The following is a 23,786-nucleotide window of genomic DNA, read 5'->3' on the forward strand; positions in this document are numbered from 1 at the left end:
CTGTTAATGTGTCGATCGTTTTAAAACATTTCGACCCTAAGCAATAAAATCCGATTGGACAGGATGCCGCCGGGGTCGGATTACGCTTATGACACTAGTAAAGTGTCTAAGTACCTACCTTATTGGTGTTTCGCCGAGAATAATAAAAAAAGTATCCACGCATATGGTTGAAAAATCCAAGGTTTGTGAAGTTCGTAGGTACCTACCAGAGTTCATTACAATAAACAACTTCTTTTGTAGTTTATGAATGCCATGCTCGTTTCGGGGATTTTTACGATGGTTTCCAAATTTTTTATTTTCGACTTTTTGTGTAATGTGACATGCTCATTTAAAAATACCTATTCTCTGATATAACGAGTAACGCTTATAACAAGCAAATTCAGTCGGTCCCATCTTCTTCGTAATAACCAAGTTCGACTGTATGTTGTCTTGAAATTTACTTGTATTCATCAACATAAAATGTAGCTATACAGGTTGATTGTAATCAAGACGTACTTTTCTGACATTTCGCGAATACCTACAGTTCCAGGTATTAAATCTAATAGGGTACACATTTCTGTTAAACGTGACAAAAAAATACTTTTTCATACATTTTTATAAATTTCTATGCCTAAAATGTATGGAGAAGTTTTAAAATTTTGGTGGCGTATAACAGAAAGAGTATGACAGAGCCAGTGCTTGTCTCGCAATTATTTCAGTCTGGTGTTTTTTCTTTTCCTTCTGTTGTTTTTGTATCTCTCCATACTTTTATCTGCGCTAGTTTTGCGTATTCAGACATATCACATACTTTTTAAATCTTTATTATATAGTCAGGTTATTTTCTATATTTTTTAATGAAAATATTTTTGTTTTACATACGAACAGACAAAATAAAACTTTTTATAATCTATGAAGAACTAAACACACAATGTAATCCCAACTTTATGCATTGCATTTCGTTACTTTTACATTCCACATATACGTTACCACCAATATAGTTTCGGAGTGGAAGTAACGGATTCTGTTTTAGAAGTGGTTGAAGCCAAAATTTAGCTTAGTTTTATTGTTAAACCTGCGATATGTTTTATTATATCTGTAGTATGAAAGATAAGCTCCATATGTATAGTATGTGAAATAGAAATATGTGATTTCTTACCTTACAAATCGTGGTAACAGTAGTGGAACTTCTTAAATGACCAACCCAGAAAGCAACCTGTTCCGATAGCGATAGCGACACACACCAACAATTTAAATTGTAAATGGCGATCAGTGTTATACAAAAGTGTTGCTACATTAAAAAAATACATATTTACAGTGGAAATTTTTCGCCTTCATGCTAAAATCATGGTAACGGAATGTGGAATTCCACTTTTTCAAATATCCTGGGACACACTTTAAACGTGATTTTTTTCAATATTGGTCAAAATTTACGAAAAAACTGTATATTTTCCAAAAATATATAATGTAAGCTGTTGAAGACACTACGAATTTAATTTTACACAATCAAAATTAATGACGAAATCAGACTTTGTTTATTTGAATTTAGGAGTGGGACATGGTAAAAACACACTACCTTTCGATCTAAATAATCAATTAAAAATATATACAGGTCAGACAGTTGTATTTAACTGATCGAATAAAGTAAATTAATAAATTTGCATGTTAAAAATACATAACTTTCCAATATTCTATAATATAATAACTATGAAAAAATCAATCAAAGTCATGGGACATGCCAAAAATGCAATGTACAAACTTTGGCGAAAATGCCCATTTATTTTACTATTAGGTACATGCTGAAAGACAACCACACACGATTTAATAATTGTTTGTGACAATTGTAATAACTGATCAGTGATCATATACCGATTGTGTGCCGAACATTGTTTACGATAGGAATAAGGATTCGAAAATTACTCTGTTAAATCAAGGTTTTATCGTATTAATAGATGTTTTATTTAATATATTGGTGACACATTTTTCAAAATAAAGAAAATAAATATGACATTAAAGTAACACAGAAATAAGTGCTTTACTTACCTATTTATAGTAAAATATAATTTTAACTAAAATTTATATTAGTAATACATACATTAAATGTTTATTATTATTATGTTTATGGTGATGGTATCAAATTTGAACAATATAATACGAAACATTGTGGTTTTATTCAAGAGGTTTATTTTGTTTGTACATAATAGGTTTATATTACTTAATGGTTTTTGATAGTGAGTATTTTTGGTATTTCATTTTCGAAACGGCTCAAAATTATAAGGAATTTTTGTGAAGTCTTTAAAGCATTTTTTTATTATTTTTCGTTGACATATTTCTTTAGTAGCCAACTCTTTGGGTTTGCCATAATTATCAATAGAACTATTATGAGATTTCCAAGATCCTTCAGCACAGTTTGTTTTATTTAGAGAAGTTTTCACCATCGTTAACATTTTTATGCAGATATTTGAATGGCAGGCAAACAACGCGAGAGCCTTGAAGGCTAAATACCGAAAATGATTTATACAAAATGGAAAGTCAACAGCCGTAGGTTTACTGCTGTGAATTACTTTTATAATGGCATTGCACATTTTGACGGCGACTTTTCTTTTGTAGATTGAAAACAGTATGTCGACATTTAAGCCGTCGGTGTTGCAAAAAATTATGTTAACAATGGAACAAAATTTATTTGCAGATATACACAAGGTGATGAAGATATTTCGCCAGATTATTTCTTCACAATTAATTTGCAAGTTAAAATACAATGACATCAAAGGAACGGTCGTTTGGATTATTCTCGTTTCTAAAAACTTTAAGGGGTCAGAGATGGATTGATTGAAAAGTATTCTGTAGCAAATTTGCCCAGAATACACAGTCTCGTCACGCGTAACTTCCATGTTGGACGTATTCAGAACATATCCAAAAAAATGAATATTATTTGTCAATTTTCCAAAATCATTTGAAAAATTGATCATTGATTTAGTTTGGTTGATTCTTCCCAAACTTACCATGCGGTTGAAAAATTTGTAAGCGGTCTCAATGTTGTCACTGACAAATAAATAATCATCTACGAGCCGCAAGAGGAATGCAACGTTTTCTTCGAGTTCCATATTTGCATAATCGGATAAGTTTCCTTCATCATAATTTCTGTAGAAAATTTCACAGAGCATCGGTGAAAAACGCATTCCTTGCACTAAGCCCCTATTCCAAGCGTAAGCGCACGATCCCGATCTGACCAAAACGGGCTCTTTTAAATCATCCATTAATTTTTTATACTCTTTGGCGATAAATCGTTTCTTTTCTGAGTCAGTCTCGTTTTTTTGGAATCGGAAATGTGATTCCGCTAATATTCTACGCAACTCTGCTATATCGACAGAGCCGAAAGCGTCCGTTAAGTCAGCTTTAATAAAATACAGTTTAGGCTTTTCCAAATACATCCATTTTTCATGAAGATTCAAATATTTTCGCTCAAACGATTGCGGCTTATCGTACGGGAATAACGTGTTGAACAAAATTCTTCTGCATTTCCCCGCCTGCTTTTCTGATTGAGTTTTTCGCTTATATCTGATGATGACTCTTACACTCGAATTTGACTTTAATAGTAGTCTCATGACGGGCAACGTTTTAAGGAAACGCTTTCTTTCAGTCTTCACAGAGAGAGATAGATTTCGTTTGGACTCGCAGCCCAAACTAAACATCTTTTGTTTGATAAGGTTACCACTTTTTAACTGACGACCGATAAATTGATCGGTGAGCCTTTGCCAATCGCTTTTGAAATAAAAGAAAAGCCTTCTAGATTCGCATGTCACTTTTGTAACTGTCACATAAAAATTTGCCGCTACGATGGAGCAGACGGTGTTCTTGATGAGCCACACGATGACTTTTATTAGCAAATTCTTTCTGCCGACTGCGAAATGTTCCGCGCCACCGTTCATCCACCCGATTTGGCGGATCTCCCATTTGTTCAAAATCTTTTCCAAGGCGACGTGTTGACCTGACATATTCTTTAACACTGACCGAACTAGATCATAGAAAACTTTTCTGTTTTTGTTATTCCCGAATAAACTTTTAGGCACGATCAACTCCAGTATGCAAAGGAGCACATCCGTGATTTTCACAACATCTATGTCTAGCAGCATATCAGACGAAATCGGCTTCAACTTAATAAAAAATTCGCGGAAGTCATTTTTTGAGAACATTGAAAACTTTTCTTTGAGGTCTAGCAAAATATTCTCTATTTGCGGTCGAACCGTTAACAGCACTTCGGAATCAACGGCAGCTGAAGTTATTTTCAGAATATTTTGAAAAATTTCAGAAGAGGTGACATATTTTTTACACAAGAAATTGAATTTGTTATTATTGATGCTGCGGCAGGAATACTTATTGCAAAAATAATCTGTGAAACAAACCGTGTTTGAATGTTTCATTGTACCTGAACTCTTGAATCTTTTGAAATCCATTGCAATTGGCAATAAATCCGCTAATTATATTAATCTGCAGTCAGCTCATTTGTATACAGCTCTTGACATCTAAACTCTTTACGGCAGAAAAGCAGAAAGGGCGAGTTTCGCTGTTTGATTTTCAACAGAGCCGGTTTGAAAACCATCCAATCCATGAAGACATCTTTAAAAAAAATTATAATTACGATTATATACTTCTATTTCAATCAAAATTATTGCGTGTCAGTTTTTGTAGTAATAATAATGTTATGGTTTTTTTTAGTTCTCTACTGAAGAGGTATCTAAAGCTATTTATTAAATATTTTTCATATGCGATGGCCGCGCGGCGCGTTGGCCTATAGCGTCGTGGGTCACAGGTTCGAATCCTGGGTCTGGCAAGTACATATATTGTTTTTCAATTTGGGCATGAGTCAGAGTAAGGACCTAATAGGTTGAGCAAGTGGCTGACATCCATTTCTGGTAAAAACAAAATCTGTTAAAACAAATCTCCACTCTAAGGAGCTCCATGTATTATGATCTTATTAGGATCGGATATGGTCGGAAGAAGAATGAGTTTATCAAAATGTTTTACATTGAACGTTTTTGAATCATCGAGTATATGGAAAGAAGGTTGAGATAGAAAAACCGATAAACATAATATTGTGTCATCAAATAAAACATAGATACATAAACCATTTCTTTCATTCAACGAATAATTCTCAAGGATTGAGAATGTAGCATTCTATATAATATTGAATAGGTATAAGTACATAATAAAATTGATATCTAATGTCATTCCAAACATACTATCTGTTTCTATGACAGAATGATATTCAAAACAAAATGCATTTTAGTATTTATCTATTGATTTGTGATGACGACAATCTTTGTTCCTGATCTAATACTAACTCGCTTACATTCGATTTAGTAAAAATATGAGTTTATTTTATGCGTACTACACGCAATTTTTAAAAATATCTACTTACATATATATTATATAAGTAATATAAAAAATGCGTATATCTGTTTTTAATAATAGTTTTACCAATATATATCAATCGATGCGCAAACGCATTGTCTAAAAAAGTAACAGGCAGATACTCTGATTTTGATAGATTTGCAATGCTTGTTTAAAAAAAACGAGATGTAACCATAAGATGTAGGGAGTAAAAATGCAAAATAAGATCTTTGCATTTTTACTCAGGTGACAATTTTCTTCTAAAATTTGGCTGTTTGGATTTCAAAATTTGATGATTTATTAATTCTTAGCTTTTTACATTAGTAGTTGTTAAATTTGTCAAGTATTAATTATCATCCATATCTGGAGTCTTCTAATGGTTTTAAAAGGAGTTTTTTTTCCATACCGTTGAATTTTCTGATTAGATGCATCTAATCTGTTCTTTCTCGCTTCTGCGAGTCCTTTAAATTTTTCAAGCTGTTCCCTCAGCTGCCGCTTATGTGCAGTTTCAACTCCCGAAACCAGCGTGTCATCTTTTCATTAGACGTGTGTTCAGTATTCAAGGCATGCTAAAACTATTACAATATATTAAGTAGGTACATGTTATTTTTGGCGTTGTTTATATTTGTCATTGCATCTGATGACTGCGCAGAATTCCCCGTAATAGAATAATAATAGAAGTAACAGAATCGCCGTAATAGTCAGCCTTTTCAGTCCGCTCTTAGTACGTATAAATGACCCATCAGTGTCCCGAATAGACGACATGGAAATTTGATGGTTTCCAATTCAAACGACCAATTCTGTTGCCCAAGTAGTACGCCATACTCGGACCCATGGAAATCTGTTGTGCCAAAGGTCAATATACTATCATTAACTATTCACAAAAAATAATAAATCATTAAATATTGCAGGAGGTATCATATTTTAGTGTGATTATCTCTTTGTTTTATGATTAAAATGAATATTGACAGTATACCATACATCATTATAATAAATGAAAAAAGTTAATAATTAATGATTGTAATAAGTATTGTCTAATACAGGGTTGTGAGATACCCGGGGTTCCAGCGGTTAGCTCAGGTGTCCATCGAACCCCGGATTCACAAAAAAGATATTTTAAATTGAGGAGAAATTAAATGAAACCACGTCTGTCTCGTGCGTAACTTGGTATTATCTTATATTTACATTTTCTTTACACGTTTACATATTTTGTTTTAACAATAAGTTTCGCAGGTCCGTACATGTTGGAAAAGGGACGCTCACTAACTTTTTTTTCTTTTTCAAACTTCGCGTACCCACGCCATCCAACAAAAAGGACTCTCGTGATTGGCCAAATTTTATCGCGTGATGTTTTTTTGATTTGACGAATCACGAGGACCACCCCGGCGCAGGCGCGTGGAAATTTGGACGTTGCCGGCAAGCGCGGCAAAATTTATTATATGAATACTTATATTTAGTCTTAAAATTATCTCTTTCATCCATCATCATTTATACTTTTTAAATTAAATTAAATGTATCTTAATTGCACCTCCGCCCAATATGTGATCTTCACACACCGGACGAAGGCCTTTACTTATGAATAAAAAATACTTACGTGGTTGAGCAAGGAATCAGATTAGATGTTTTATGAAGCCGTTTCTAGAGGTCAGGGTTACGTTTCGACTTATAGCTACTAAATGATTATTTTACACCGGGAGAAGCCCGCCTGTAACAGGGGTGTATCAGTTGGCGAACCTTTTTATGTACGTGTGCCAAAATTTCCCAAATAATATTTTTTGCAGTTTTTCATAGGGATTAGTATTACTTAGTTTGGTTCTTTAAGCACAAATTGCCGCCAGAATTGCTCCGATCAAATGAGACATTCTCTCGCTACAGTGGTTACGAGCATTATAAAATGATTGTAAATCGATCAAAATCAGAGGTTCGCGGTGCGACTTCCCCTGCCACCTGATGAGGTCAGTGCGATAATATTATGTGTGTCGCATAAAACCTAAGGATCGATCTATGCATTTTAAATTAAACGTAATGCTTATTCTTGAAGAATATCTGCCTGCTATTTTTTATAGGTATAATGCAATCTGTCATTTAAGCATGAATTTCGTCATTTCCGTTTGCGCATCGATTGGTAAATATTATTGGTAGGTAAAACTATTATTAAAAATAGAAGAAAATACGCATGGCGGTGTCGTCATTATCTTTTAATAATATATTTATTTGTAGGTAGGTACTTAAACTTTTTTGTAAAAAAAATATATTTTAAATTATTAAGGCTATACCTCAGTTGAGGCATGGTCTAAAAAGATCGTGGCTAGGTGATGCGCGGATTGCGGGTCGCAGGTGCAAATGATGCATGCCGAACGAAATGTAATTTGTCATATAAATCCAACATGCGTCCATTCAATGTTCTATTAGTAACAATAATAATATATTCTCTTGCTTGCTTAGTATATTGCCTTTTACTTTTAGCTGGAGTCATTATTGACATATTTTCTTTTTAAAGTAAATGGGTAATGTTTTTAGTCATCTTTACACGATTTAAGAATTAATACCCCCGTCGCCATCATGAAACAAATTGACGTATTCACACCTCGACATTCGCTTCTATAGTTGAAAATTATTTGCCGTTTCACTGAACTTAAGTAGAAAGTACTTAAGTAGGTAGATCATTTTTTTTCTCTTCAACATAAAACAATCGCGTGCCATGCTAAATCATCCTGTATTGTCTGAAAATGTGGCCGTCGTACGAATATTATTGAATATTAAGTATACACATGTTATGATGTGCGGTGCACTCTTCAAATAAATATTAGCCTCATCACCGCGGAGCATTTAATTACTATTTAATTACCACATTGAAATAACACGCTAATTATATCGAATGGCCAACTAGTGAGGACACAACAGCTGTGCAGTCAGCGGTGAAAAGGTTAACAATACTGCATATACTGTGTGTAACCGCAGACCTACCGATCCCTAAGACAAACTATAACATATATTACGATAGACATCAATATTGATGAAATGTAGTTGCACTATTTGTTTTATTTTTCATAGTAGTATCATTACCACCTTATTAATACCATAATATTAACATAAAACCGCGGTTGTCTGAACGAAAAACAAGCTAAGAATGACGTATTCTTGACTCTTGTTAATTTTATCCAACATTTTTCCACACGAGATCGGTAGCCTGTTATCACTTATTACCACACCCGCAGAATGTGTAGGTCTTATTGTAAAATAGAGAAAATGTGAGTATATTAGTATTTAACTTACTTTTAATAATAACATTCACTATAATGAATGTCTTATCGATCGATCCGCGATCGAAGTATTTTTCTTTTTATTAATTTGAGTTTTTAATGTCCTGCATGTATAGGATTTTTTATACCTTTGCACATTGAATGACGGACCTATGCAAGTATTAAAGACGGAAGGTTAGGAAAAGGTAAATTTATTAATATTTTTTATGTATGCATTCGTATCAAGGGAGTCCATTCTCTTTGATTCGTATACATTTTAAATAAAAAGATGTACTGTCCACATTAACAACTGACACAACTTCAAATTTTCAATGTATTGCCAGCTATATGAGCTATGGCTACCAGTTGCAGTGTTGCCATATTTTGAAAGTGGAATTATAGTACAGTGCCTTCAAAATTATACTATTTCGGCAAAAAATATAGTACGCGTTGAGTGACCAATAATTTTCTGCATTTTCAAAAAATTAAACGTGGGGTAATTAACGTCTTGTTTTTTTAGACAAAATATACATGAAGGGTAATTAACGTCTCGTTTTTTAGACAAAATTAAAATGTCAACTCAATGGTTTCCAAACTGTATGTTACTACGCCTACCTTTAAAAAATCTAATCTAGGCGCCCCCGCCTTATTTCATTAAATACACCTTTTTAAATAGTCAATTTTCGTTCATTGACAGATGGATTCTATTATGGACCCCACATCCTGGAGCGGACCCTCCGGGGCAGGATTTTTCAACCATATTTAATTTAATATTATTTGCTATTAATAATAATGTGAAAAGTGCATTAGCAAACTAACCAAGAACTCAGTAAATAGATTTTTGTTTGCTTCAATATATCTGGCGTAGAAATATTTAAAAGTGGAGACATGGCGAACTTTTTTTTTGTCATTTTGATTTCCTAAGCTCCAATTTTTTATGAATGCCTTACCCTTGTCTTTTTAAATCAGTGAAAGCATTAGTGGTCCTTGGATTGATTTATTCACTCATTTTTTTACAATTTCAACCAAATAGACAAGTTTAACAACAAGATTATCGTTCCTAAACAAATTCGCCTCAAATTTCAACATTATGATTAATTTGACCCTTATATTTCATTTCTTTACGAGATAGCCATTGCGCTTGACAATAGTATAGAAGTGAGAGATTATAAAATCAGTCTCAATATTTGCAGAAAGGTTTGCAAACAACCTTTTATATGACTGTGTTTGTGTAGTTTATAACTAGCGGCTGTTTTACTATAAACTATGCATTTGCAAACTGCAAATCTGTGGCTACATTAATTGTGTTAAACTTTTCGCGCCTCCCAGCTTGGAAATCGCTGTGTTAAGTAATTAACGTCACCTTTTTTAGACATGGGGATTTTTTTTTTGCTTCTCATAGATTATGTTTGGCGTTGTTTTTCTTCTATTGGGAACTTTTTTCCAATTTCTCAAAATTATAGTATTTTGGGCGTACTATACCTATTTTATATCGTACATAGTACGCAGGCGAAAATAATAGTACAAATACTATAATTATAGTACGGTTGGCAACACTGACCAGTTGCCATAAGCTACGTCCCCATTTAGTCACTTCAACGCCGACTTCCTCTTCAACTTTTAAATTCTGGTTTTACACCGAGAAGTTTTGTGCATGCGCAGAGGAGATGAATCCGTTTTACTGTCTACATTCGTTCATCACAGCTTACACTTCGTTGAGTCATAGATTATACATCGAAATAGATTCGCAGGTGATGAATAAAATTATTCACGGTAATACAGCGCCACCACGGAGCGTACGGGAAACGAGTGTAAAATGTTAAAAGAAAACAGTAAAATTTAGAATAACAAATACTTAATTATATTAATTATTTTTTTAAACTTATTATCACAATCATATTTGTAATAAATGAGCATACTTGAGTGTGTCCTAACGACAAACCAGTCATGGAACTAGTTTAGTGCCATCTATCGGTGCACTTTGTATTAAATTAATGATATTTATTCTTGTATGGATATTCACCCTCGAAATTAAAATATTCTATGCCAAAACGTCATGCGAATAATTCTGATTGTCAAAATAAATATTACAATAATTATACTAGGTATATTGTAATTACATCAATTTAAGTTGAAGAGATTTAAATTTAATGATATAATATATTTTCTGACTACTGTTCGGAATAATGAGGGCAACAGAATCGAATGAAAACGTCCTTTTTCAGAACTTGACACGGATGTCAAAGGCAAAATGGATGTCAGCCACTTGCTCAAACTATTAGGTCTTACCCTGACTCACACACAAATTGAAAAACAATATGTGTACTTGCCAGACCCAGGATTTGAACCTGGGACCCACGGCATAATAGTCTAACGCTTAAGCCGTGCGGCCACCGTGGGCGTTATACATAATACGACACATCAATACTACAATATGTCATTGAATAGGTACCTACCTACAATAACTAGATAATAATATTATATTCGATACAACACAACAGTGACTCGTATGAGAACCACGAGGATTCATTTTTGCTGTAGCCCCAGCTCAAAACTCATTGTTGTTTCCTTAGTCTTGTGGAGCTCTTTTGAAAAATACGAACTCAAGCTCTCAATTTTATTTTTAACCCCTATTATCGACATGCCATTTGACTCATGTCTCATATGCAAACCACGAGGGTTCATGCTTGTTGTCAGCCACAGCGCCACTCTTTGTTTCCTTTGTTTTATGGTACTCCTTGGAAAAGTAGAACCGTAAACATTTTATTTTTACCCCTAAAACTGACATTCCAAATTTTCCTGCCAATAACATGTAGGCATCATTGCGCTTCAGTTTGTTCGTATAGTCTTTATGGTTATATGCCATAATGCGCAATGTGCCCCTACTCTCAATAAAATCTATTGTAATCATTTCAGTCGACATTTTGCAAAAAATCGTAATATTCCAATACTAAAATGCATCCAATATGATCAAATAGACTCAAATAAATACATTTATTGACAACGCAACTGACAGCCAAATGCACGAACGACCCGAATCTTACCGAAAAAATACGAAGCTGCTGGGGTGTTGAATAGAAATCCAAGCCGGTCGGATCGCAGTGCGTTAGTACTTTCATCACAAAATGGCGGCCATTTTCGAACCGATTTCAAGGTCGACGACGCATGCCCTGAGTTCAATTCGTGAGACGTATGGAAAAGTCCCGAGTGTAGACCCGGCTATAGACTAATAATAAATAATATACTTTCCAGTTGCCCATCAGTCAGTGTGGCCATATTTTCAAAGTGGAATTATAGTACCGAGCCTCCAAAATTATAGTATTACAGCAAAAAATATAGTACGCGTTGAATGACGAATACTTTTCTGCGTTTTCCAAAAATTACGCGTAAAGTAATTAAGAGCCCGATGAACAGGACAAGGTCATTCATAGTTCATTCAGAGAGTAATCTCAGCGTTGAAAGGACGTCATTTTAATTCAGTCTAACCTCAAAAACCTCTAACCATCGGGGTTTTATTTTAAGAAACGCTTTAATTATTAATTACAATTCGCGGTCAAATGAATAATCAATATTATTATTATTACCTTCAAACATAACATGTATGCGACGTAACATGATGCCGGCCGACGGAATACAGGGCTGTCAAAATAATATCAATCTAATCGTACGTTTTAAAGAGTTACAATTTTAAATTTAAAAATAGCTTACTGTACAGATAATAATTACATACTTCCAAGCGTCAAACGGCATACAACATTCATCTAAAATAATTATGAAAAGACTAGCTGATTATGTTATGTTATTTTTGTATTGTTCTTATTTTTTTGCTTATCAAAATATTTCACATATTATCTGATGATGTGTATTTTGTATATTTCGTAATATGTATCTTGTCTCATTAAAATGTTAATTTCGTTATAGTTTTTAATTAAACCGGTGTAATTACATATTAGATTTAAACACTATTAATTGTCTTGTGTGACTTTTATAATATCAGATAGCCTTACGCGAGATGGGCAAGATAAAAAATAAAACTGTAGGATGTCGGCAGAAGAGTAAACAAAACCCAGCTCATTGGATAACCGAATGGTAAGCAACTGTATATATTATATTTTTCCGCCAAATTGCACACAATTAAAAACAATTTATCATAAAAACAAGTAAGACGTCTTCGACAGCCCTGGGTGATTCGATCCTGTCGGCACCTTTTGTCTTGTTCTCAACGATCCGCTAGCTTGGAATAAAAAATAATCTGTGGGTGACCACGTTAATAATCATTTTTTTATAAGTATAAATTATTTCTTGCATTGGCTTTACTTACCAACAAAATACAATAATTATTGTACCTACCAACTAAAAGTAAAGTTGCGTTACTTGTTTGTAAAAGTGTCAGACTAAATTTAAACCAATCGGTTAAGTAATAAAAAGTCACTTTCTATTTAAAATAAACTATATTCCACGTTTTTTTTTAAATATGCATTAGAATTAAATAATATGTACCTATTTTTTTAATAATTATATAATAGGTCTTACACATTCAAAATAAATACTATTCATTAATAATGTTTTTTGGATAGCACATGAAATAAAAATGTAGGTAGATAATGTGTTTCAAAATCCTTCGTAGGTATGTTTAGTTCTCGTACAATTTCAGGTTAAAAAGTTATTAATCTATTTCTAAGTTTCTAAACTACTAAACTAAACTCTTAGTTTAAAAACGTCACAATATCCACCATATTGGTTGCAATACTACCCACCAAACCGCTGATTAACATATTGAATTTAGGAACATTGAAGTATATTAAAAGATATTATTTTTTGGTCACCCCATACTCTGCTGAAGCCGAAGCGAGTTTGTTTGTTTTAAATTTAATTTATTGACAGTGCTCGAAATGGAAAATTTCACGAACAGGAACGCTGTATAATTTTCCGAAACTAAGTACTTATGCTAATCCTTTCTTTACGTACGTACGTACTTTTGATTTAAAAATGCAACAATAAACTTTAAACTTCTTACGTGGATCTATATTGGGCATGTTGGTAAGGCGAAATAATCTTGTTTTAACAAAGTATACCGTCAAAAATTGTATTATTCGTTATTCTTACTTTATCTACCACTATAACCAGTGTATGATACCTCTACCACCACTCGTCACTGATTATAACTTATATTACTGTCTCATTTGGGATAGATAAGTTTGTAATTAATTAGTCATAACAAACAACATATCCACATAAGTACCTTATAGATTCAAATTAAAAATTTATTTACGTACTTATAGAAAATTTTACGAATTCCATTTAAATACGAGCACAGAATATCAAACATCAAGAAATAGTATTAAAATAGTGTTTAAAAAATAAAGAAATAGTATTAGAAAAAACAGTAAGTGCCTACCTATACCAAGAATTTATAAAACAACGTTCACATAAACTCGTTCTCACGCAGGTGGAATATACGATTATCCGAAGCGATTTGGTTGAACATAGTTATTTCCTGCCCAATTATCATTAGCAATTATTGCACCTTGGCAGAACAAACAACTTAGATTATCAAGAAAGTTATAAAATAATATATAATAAAATCAATACTAAGTACCAATAATGGCAGAGTTCTCATTTGTACTGGGTAGATATAAGTTGGAAAAAATACTTAGCCTAAATACCTAGTTCTCTTTTAACTTTCAGAATACAGTATGTAAGCATACGTCTTGAGAAATCAATCGGATAAAACCATGGATAGTATCCACTATCCACACAGCTTTAAAGGATTCTCAAAGATTTATTTTGAAGCTTCTCTACTATAAGGGGGCATAAGGCCGTACCTACATCTAAAAAAAGTTTCAAGTCATCCAAACAACGTAAACATAGCATTATTTGTAATTAAATTACCAATGGTGTGTCATTTTCATTTATATAAGATAAAACATGACGGAAGGTGAAACTCAGGTTGCTAAACACGATTCTTATAGAATAATATAAAATTGTCATTAATTAGTACCTACTATATTCAACATTATAAGGACTAATATTGTATTGTATGCATGTTATGTTACAATGGTGATGCTTTGGTTACCATTATTGTAATATACATCTACCACCGTATTAATTTAATAATCTATGACTAACACCACCTAAAATAATTAGATGTCCGCACTGCACACATAGGTACCTAATTTGTTAGTACCTACTTATTCTAAACGATTCAATCTATGTTGTTTGTCCTTGCCCTATGTATTATTTCTATTATTTTTAAAGTTACAAGCTACAATGCATTTAAAAATAATTGTAATACAATAGGAACGTCCCAAATAAATAAACTCTGCAGAAGGCTATTCAATATTTTTTTCTGCCCAAACCATCAATGGCCCAAACACATTTTTGTAGAAAACTTCATTCATTATTAAAAATTGGGGTTTACGACCTATCATAAATATTTTTTAACACTAGTCAAGTTGTTGAGATGATAATAATTATTGAATCAGAGAACAGATGTTGCCACTGTATTGTCCACCGGAAAGAATTCCTAATGTTTTAGCAGAGTTACACGAAGTACCTACTACGTAAGTAAGCCTTCATTATTTTTATAAATATCCACAAAATTATCAAATTGTGCGTGTGGCCAGAATTATCTTAAATCAGTTTGGATACCAGCGACAATAGTTTATAGGTATATATTATGTAATAATATAATTATGTAAAAATGGCGAATTTGTATCCCACAGGAAAGTACTTATTAAAAACGATAATTGTAAGGGTGATTATCCACGTAGTGTTACGAATAAAAAGCGAATTTAACATAATAGACTTTTTAAAATATTATATTATAAAGCCTATTATAAGGACAGTATTCATCCACAGGTAATTAATAAATAAATGTCAAAGGTTAAAAATCCTCCTCCTGTAAAATAGGATTTTGGTTAATTCGCTCTTTTTACAATACACCGACGATAATTATAAAAGTATTCGTATCGCCTGCTGAGAATTTTTACCAACTTTTAAGAGAACAAATTGTTTTTAAAAAATATGTTCAACACAAAGTTAAAATTAAAACACAAAACTTACCAGAAGCAACAAAATTCACTTACAAAAAAGTATACTTATCATGACCTATGGCAAATAAATGAATGAATGTAGTAGTTATATCACAAGATTTATTGTACTATAGTCGCAATTCAACAATAATGTAAATTACAAAACAAATGTAAACATCGTAAAAATAGGGGTTTACGACACGTCATAAACTTTTTTTAACAAAAGTCAATTGTTGAGATGAATACCATCTGTTGCCCTTTCAATGGTTATTGGAGTGAATTCCTAATGTAATGTGGTTTTAGCAGATTAACACGAATTACCTACTACTTTATTATACCTTCATTATTTTTATAAATAACCACTCAATATCATTTTTTAAATGATCAAATTGTGTAGGTATGTGGCCAGCGTTACGTTACCTGCGACAAAATATTTTTCAATAGTTTCGGTTAACACGTTTCGCCTGATGACATTTTTGACAAACTTTTAGGAGAACAATTTTTTATTAAAAAATCAAGTTAAACACACAGTTAAAATTAAAACACAAAACTTACTAGAATGTAGCAAAAAAAAACACCAAACTAATAATATAAACAATTTTGTTTAGAAACGTATTTATATCTTAAATAATACAAAATATTTTAAAAGGCAACTAATAGGAATATTATAGCTGAATTGCACGAGTCAAATTATCAAACTTTTTTGTATTAATTTATTTAACCACCGAAAACACAATTCATTCACCCGAAAATAAATGGCGAAGTAATAATTTTTGTCACTCCGAATAAATTAATATAATAAATTAGTAGGTAAGTAAATTAACAATGCGTAATAGTCAAAGGCAAGATAGTATTGAGATTTGAAATGTTTCATCCTTTAGAAATTATTAAACAATGTATACTTTATTTTTTAAGAGTTTTCAAATAGTGTCAGCAAGGCACATTTTTTTGGGTAATAAAGTAATTTACGCTTGCAGCTGGTTGTTTCTTGTTATTTAGACAATGCATTTAGGCATGGACATATCGTCACAAAATAAGAAGGTTGACAGAAATTTAGGGATGTCATAATTTTTATTTTTAACCCTTGCACGCCCGGCATAACATAACTTCGTTAATTTTTAATTTTGAGAAAAACTTTAAAAGATACATTCATATATAATTATCTCAATCTAATGAACCGCAACGCAATTTTAAATGAATTCACGAGCCGGAACGGTATATTTTGGAATTCCACGAACCACAACGGCGCTCCGGTGCGTTCCTGTCCATTCCGAGCGCTGTTTATTGACCATTACTTTTGACGCAAGTATTGGCGGCGACTTTTTAATATTACTAGTAGACCAGCTATTTCGGACCACATATAAAAATATCATATTTTCAATTCTCAAGGGCATTTCTGTAGAGCGTCCCCTTAACGTCACCCTTTTTAAACAAAATTTCAAATGTAAAGTAATTACCTAACGTCGCGTTTTTTTTAAACAAAATTGAAATGTTAGAGAATTAGCGTCTCGTTTTTTCCAAAATATTCAAATGTAAGGTGATTAACATTTCCTTTTTTTTTGTCAAAACTTCAAACGTTAGGTACTTTTTTTTTTATCTAATGCTAACCTTTTGTCCGAATTTTTAAAACTATAGTACACATACTATAATTATAGTATGGTTGGCATCACTGTTTTGAACCAAAGTCAAGAGATTTTTTGACGTTTTTCGACCATTTTTCCCCAAGTTTTCTAAATCTTCTTATATTGCGAAATTATAGTACTTTTCACCAATTTATCGAACGGAAATATCGAAATTTTAGTAATTTTTGCATATTTTTTTCGATATTCAAAATTATAGTATTTTGGGCGTACTATACCTGTTTTATATCGTACATAGTAAGAAAACCAAAATTATAGTACAAATTTAATACGATAATTATAGTACGGCTGGTAACACTGGTCACCAATAGCAAGCGCTGTGCGGCTGGTTAATGCACTCCCTAGAAATATAGAAATTTTTAACGATGCAATATGTATTTGTTTTTAAAATTCTATTTTATTGTCTAATTTGTATTTTTCTGGAATTACTTACTCTTGTTTTTTATTTTATTTTATGTTTTTGCTATAAAACTATTTTTTTAGTTTGTTTTTTAAGTTGTTTTACTTGTACTTTTAAATGTCATGTTATGAACGTCTTGAGTTAATAATTTGTTATGTGCTTAATTATTAAAGTGTCTTTTTTAGATAAATAAATATAATTCGGTGACAAAAAGATGGTAACACTGCATGGGTCTATTATCATGCAGTGTTGCCAACCATACTGTAATTATAGTATTTGTACTATAATTTTGATCCGCGTATGGTCCACTATGTACGATATAAAACAGGTATAGTACGTCCAAAATACTATAATTTTGAATAGGTATCGAAAAAAATATGTAAAAAGTACTTACTAAAATTTAAATATTTTCGTTCGATAAATTAGTGTAAAGTACTATAATTTCGCAATATAAGAAGATTTGGAGGACTTGGAAAAAAATGCTCGAAAAACATAATAAAATCTTTTGACGTTGGTTTAAAATGAAATTTCATGAATTCCTCGGTAAGCATTTTTGGTCGGAAGAGGTAACTAAATAAAAAGGGGTCTCGGAGTTTCTCAAATTCTCAGTTATTATTTCTTTGAAACAAAAAACCTATACATTTTTATTATTTTTAACAGATGACAACGCGTTATATTATATTTTCCCCAAATACTATAATTTTGGAGGCTCTTTATAATTCCACTTTGAAAAGATGGCAGCACTGTTATCATGGTTTATGGAGTCTATGGTCTATGGTTTCTATCTGGCCCTGTGACGTTCATAGCCGATGGAAAATAGAAAGTTATACAAATTTGGAAAAGGAAACGTCAAATTTTGTAAATAATATAAATGTATACTAATAACACAAAAATACCACACCTAAGTGATGTGATGAAAAGAAATGATCTTTATTTTATTGTATAGTACAATCGCCAGCTGGCATAATAAACTGGTTATTAGTGGTTAGTCGTTTAATGGTTGGTTATTATCAAACAACTTGCGAGCTAGGAGATTTTGCTGCACTATGTAAATGGAAACTATACATGTGTGTTGACTTCGTCATGTGAAATATTCGTGTAAAAAATAAAAGAAGTGATCCATCAAATAGTCATTGTATGCGCAATATAACTTTTGAATTCCGTCATAGGTTTGTTGAAAAATGTACAAAACCGGTTTTTCTAGGACGTAACGAAGCATAGCAACAATGCCGATTTATTGTCCAGGGATTTATTTTGTTGAAGCGTATCTACTTACGTGTTCAATATTTTATAATACTATAATGTGAATAAAGTGTTAATATTTTAAATATTTCCTTTGACATGATTAAAATGACATTTCCAACGTATGGGTGTACTCGCAAACCATAACCGGTTCGCAGCATGAAAATTAAAAAAGAGACCGTTGATTACGTCGACGAAATGAAATCAGAATCGTCTGCCATGGCCAACAATAATAATTATGGATTTAATTCCGAAGCAGAGTACTCTGGTCAAGATCAACAGCAAATCTTTATAAAGCAGGAAGTTCGTGAAAGAGACTATGATGATGATTCGAGTGATCAAAATATACAGGTGAGCACAACAATTTGTGTGATACCAAATTTAATAATCATGTTAGGTAAGCACTTATCTGTAAGTACATAGTGATTAGGTGTACCTATAAAGATACTTCACATCTATTGAAAATTTATATAATATGTGGCTAGGTATATACAGTCGAACTTGGTTATTACGAGGAAAATGGGACCGACTGAATTTGCTTGTTATAAGCGTTACTCGTTATATCAGAGAATAGGTATTTTTAAAAGAGCGGTCACATAACACAAAAAGTTGCAATTCAAACAAAAATACACAATTAGAATTTTTCCTCAAAGCAAGCATGGCATTCATAAACTTCAAAAGAAGTAGTTTATTTTAATGAACGCTGGTAGGTACCTTTACATGCAATTTCAACCATATGCGTGGATACTTTTTCAATATTGTCGGCGAAAACACCAATTAGGTAGGTACTTAGACACTTAACTAGTGTCATAAACGTAATCTGATCCCGGCGGCATCATGTCCAGTCGGATTTTATTGCTTAGGGTCGAAATTTTTTTAAACGATCGAGACAATAACAGTTTTAAGAAAATTTTTGATATTTTAGCTCGGTATACCCGATAAGTAGCTCGTTATAAAAGTGAATAAATGTATGGAGAAAATCGTAAACTAAAATGTCAACCTTAAAATGTTTCCTCGGTACATCCGAGATCTCGCTATATCCGTGATCGTAATAACCGAGATCGGAACTAACTATTTTTAAAAATCTGACTCATATTTTAATGATCTGGTGATTAGGTGAGTGAATAATTATTTTTTCACCATTTATCATTATTTTTTGGCAGAAATAGTTTATCCCTCTCAACTATACAAATTTCATACTCAATGCTCAACTCAGTGTTTACAATTAATAATCCAAGAGCCAAGATTAACTAAATCGTTGACCATCTCAGATCCTCAATATGCACCTTCACTGAGCAACCGGTTGCTTCGATCTAATATTACTTATAATTACAAAAAATATCATTTCACACAAACAACCTTGAGCGTGCCAGGTAATAAAGAAAGAATCATTTTTGAAATGATATTCTTTTCTGGGATACTCGAATACTACATATTGTTAATATTTTTTTCTATGCTTACAGATGCCTAACAATGAGGATGGCGGATGTACACAGACCAATAATCCGCTACACGCCTTCATAAAACAAGAAATTCCTGATAATTCAGAATATATCCGCTATAATAAATCCCCTGCACAGGTAATTTTGTATGCCTATTGTTTATTATAATATGCCACCGATAAACGATTCCGTATCATCTTGAAATAATTATTAATACCTCGATGACTTGATCATATTATAAATTATCATTAATTCATTACATTTGGCTTTAAACGTTTATTTATAGATAAAAATATTGGCTATTGTCTATGTGTATGACAAAAAATTTTCTTTATTTTTTCTCTGTGAAATGGTCGCGTGGAATCAGAGACAATGGCCTATGTCAAGTCTTGTAAGCTCGAGTGGATGCACCTTTTCACACTAGTCTTCTGCTTCTCATTATATATGTTGACGGCGACTTTGTTATTGTATATAAAATTCAAGGAATTCATTGATTACTGACTTTTGTGTCGTCTTTTTCAGGATGAAAATTGCGACAAAGTCAAAATGGAGCCGAAGGAAGACTCGCAGGGGTATCACCGGCGCGGGAACGAATATCGAAATGATCCAGACGATGGTCGCGAATCTCCCGGTTCCAGTTTCGTCACATCGAAGACGGGCGCCATTCTCTCGGAAGATGTGAAACGAGAGCCTTCTGGGTCAGACGACTATGAAATACCACTGGAGGTGCAGATAAATAAGGAAAAGAAAAAATCAAAGGGGAGCGGGACGTTCCCGTGTGACCTCTGCGACTTCACGTGCAAGCGGGCCTCCATCCTGGCCGAGCACCGGGCAACCCACGCCGAGGCGACGCCCTTCCAGTGCGACGTCTGCAATCTAAAGTTCGAGCGCTTTGGCCAGCTCAGCCGGCATGGCCTCGTCCACCTGGAGAAGACGCTGGTGTGCGACCGCTGTCCTCTCAAGTTCAAGCTGGCCCGCCACTTGGATCGCCACAAGCTTTCACACGGCGGGGTGAAGGCGTTTGTCTGCGAGGTGTGCAACTACGAGTGCTTTAAGTCCTTCGACCTGAAGAGACACCGGAACATCCACAGGGAGGAGAGCCCTTTCGCGTGCGATGAGTGCGGCTTTACGTGCAAGCATGCCAGCTCCCTGAAGCGCCACAAGACCGTGCATACGGACGAACGGCCCTATGTTTGTGACGTGTGTGACTACCGCTGTAAGCAGCTAGCCGTGCTCACTGTGCACCGCATGATTCACAGCCAGGTCAAGTCTCACGTGTGCGATGTGTGCCGGTATGCTTGCGCACACTCTGACACTCTGCGCCGCCACAAACTCACGCACAATGACAAATGCTTTGCATGCGACCTCTGCGACTACCGCTGCAACCGGATCAGCAACCTCAAGTCCCACAAACTAATCCACAGTGACAGCAAGCCCTATGCGTGCGACGTCTGCACTTTCCGCAGTAAACACCTCAGCAATCTCAATCGCCACCGTTCTTTTCATGACATCGACAAGGTCGATGCCCCCTGATTGCCGGCTGACACTTCCTTGAGCGTCCTCGCCATTCGCCATGCGCTTGGGGAAATCTGCCAGGCGACTGAAGATTAAACCTTCACCCTTGATTGTTATCGTAGCATCAATGTTGTCAAAATTATGACTTATCCTTTATTTACCAACAACATTGTTTCAAATTCCAACTCTTCCATATGATTTCGTGTCATTTGTTTCTCAGGCTAAAAAATTTATATTATTATAGTCTCGTTTGAGATTATATAAAACAGTTTTGGAAGTGTATTTCTATTTCTATCCGTAGTCTCTTTGAAATGACAGATTAATCACCTGTAAATTGGAAAGATATTATCATAGACCAATTTCTTCATGAAGTCCCTCTTGTCAGTATTAAAAAACTTGAATTCAATAATGATTAATGTTTATAATAATATTACAAAGTTTTTCAATATTTATAATTGCACGATTTACAATTGATATCAACTTGAACACGCATCATTTACACAAGTGTAATATATGTCTAAATTTATTGTCATACATTGATAATAACTGAATTCTTTAGGGATGAAGTGGTTTCATGTCCTCGGGGGTGCGATTAAGCTAAGTAAAAAAAACCTCTCAACTGTGATCTTATTTATAATAAAGTTATTTTATATATAAAAAAAAAATATTAGTTAATCTTTTATTAAATTTATGCTTACTTTCTATACATGAAAAGTCTTTGATCATTGCCAAATTTCATAAATTGCGGTTTGCTCATCATCAAGTAGTCTTACCCAGATCTGCCAGGTTCCAGTTAAAATATGAAATTGGGTTTGGTTTCGATTCTGTAAAGCAGTAATGAGTGACATTTGTTTCTACGAGGGCCAAAATAAATACTAAAAACATTGGAGGCCGCATTTATATAGTACAAACTGATTATTTTATACAACAATAAAATCCTATTCATTCTTCGACATATTATTATGAAAGAAGCCCTCGCTGGGCAGTGGGTTCTCAGCAACGCTTTAAGGTTACCAGTGCATCTATTCTATACACAAGACTGCTTTCGGCCGCTATCTAAGGTAGGATAGTATCCAAGTATTAGCACTTATTGTAACAATTACAACTAACTTATTGTAATTGTTACAATAAGTGTTAATATTTCGATACTTTCCTACCCTGGTTAGCTGCCGTAAAGGCTAAAAGTAGTCTTGTGTATAGAATAGATGAGCTGATGGAGTGACTTGAGATAAATAAATATGTAGGGGTCGTCGATGTGATTGCCCGGAGCGTTTCCCTCTTGATGGCTGCAGGGTTGTCTGCACTTCTGTGCGGCTTCGTGAGCGGCTGTTGAACCGCCGGTCGTGGTTCTTTGCCCGTGGGCGTGAGTCGCGGATGTGGATGCCGGCGATTTCATCTCGGATGCTTGTCATTTGCTCCTGCAATGACAATGTAAGTTTCCGCATCCTGGTCTCAATCAGCGCTTCCATTGTTGCCTTCGAGATTGACGGTCTGGCTGTGGCTTCCACCATGGCATCAGCAAGGTCCGCAACTTTGTCCGGATCTGTGTCCTATTGGGTGGCGAGCACTACCTGCATGGTATGTGGCTACCTACCTATCCACAAGGTTCTCAGGACTTCGTCGGAGATGGCGGTACCGACAAGCGTCCTTAAATGCCGTAGGAACTGTGACGGTTTCCGATCCCGCATCTCTTCGTGTTCTAGAAGACGTCTGTTAGACCAAACCACTCATCTCACCACTTCCGGAAACCGCAGTACGGAAGAGGTCCTGTCGATCAAAACCGTTTCAGGCAGGTCTGCGTATCATGACCTGTCACACCGGGACCACCAGTGGCTGCGCGCCCAAGGTGACTCGCTCCGGACAAACTACAGATTGCGAAGAGGGAGTTTCAAGATATGATGAGA

General features: G+C 33.9%; 2 protein-coding genes across 2 annotated transcripts; one reads left to right on the forward strand and one right to left on the reverse strand.

Annotated features, from left to right (window-relative positions):
• Positions 1-2,104: 2,104 nt before the first annotated feature.
• LOC147065205 (telomerase reverse transcriptase-like) lies at positions 2,105-4,553 on the reverse strand. The gene has a single exon (XM_085956714.1). It carries the CDS (start codon positions 4,428-4,430, stop codon positions 2,226-2,228), a length of 2,205 nt encoding a protein of 734 aa, XP_085812840.1. The 5' UTR covers positions 4,431-4,553; the 3' UTR covers positions 2,105-2,225.
• Positions 4,554-18,425: 13,872 nt separating this feature from the next.
• Positions 18,426-22,547, forward strand: LOC147065206 (uncharacterized). Its single transcript, XM_085956643.1, has 3 exons — positions 18,426-19,276; positions 20,389-20,505; positions 20,890-22,547. Exons 1-3 carry the CDS (start codon positions 19,085-19,087, stop codon positions 21,898-21,900), a joined length of 1,320 nt encoding a protein of 439 aa, XP_085812769.1. The 5' UTR covers positions 18,426-19,084; the 3' UTR covers positions 21,901-22,547.
• Positions 22,548-23,786: the final 1,239 nt, after the last annotated feature.

Source organism: Rhyacophila brunnea, unplaced genomic scaffold (genome assembly GCF_057557595.1).
Source record: "Rhyacophila brunnea isolate RB1 unplaced genomic scaffold, BYU_Rbru_1.0 scaffold_6, whole genome shotgun sequence".
Classification (NCBI taxonomy): Eukaryota; Metazoa; Arthropoda; class Insecta; order Trichoptera; family Rhyacophilidae; genus Rhyacophila; species Rhyacophila brunnea.

What these genes read in the sequence shown, in the direction of transcription:
- LOC147065205 (XM_085956714.1), bottom strand. Translation starts at nt 4,430, where the DNA reads ATGGATTTCAAAAGATTCAAGAGTTCAGGTACAATGAAACATTCAAAC.
- LOC147065206 (XM_085956643.1), top strand. Translation starts at nt 19,085, where the DNA reads ATGAAAATTAAAAAAGAGACCGTTGATTACGTCGACGAAATGAAATCA. An exon ending in CGAGTGATCAAAATATACAG is followed by an intron (nt 19,277 to 20,388) that starts GTGAGCACAACA and finishes CTATGCTTACAG; the next exon opens with ATGCCTAACAATGAGGATGG. An exon ending in ATAATAAATCCCCTGCACAG is followed by an intron (nt 20,506 to 20,889) that starts GTAATTTTGTAT and finishes CGTCTTTTTCAG; the next exon opens with GATGAAAATTGCGACAAAGT.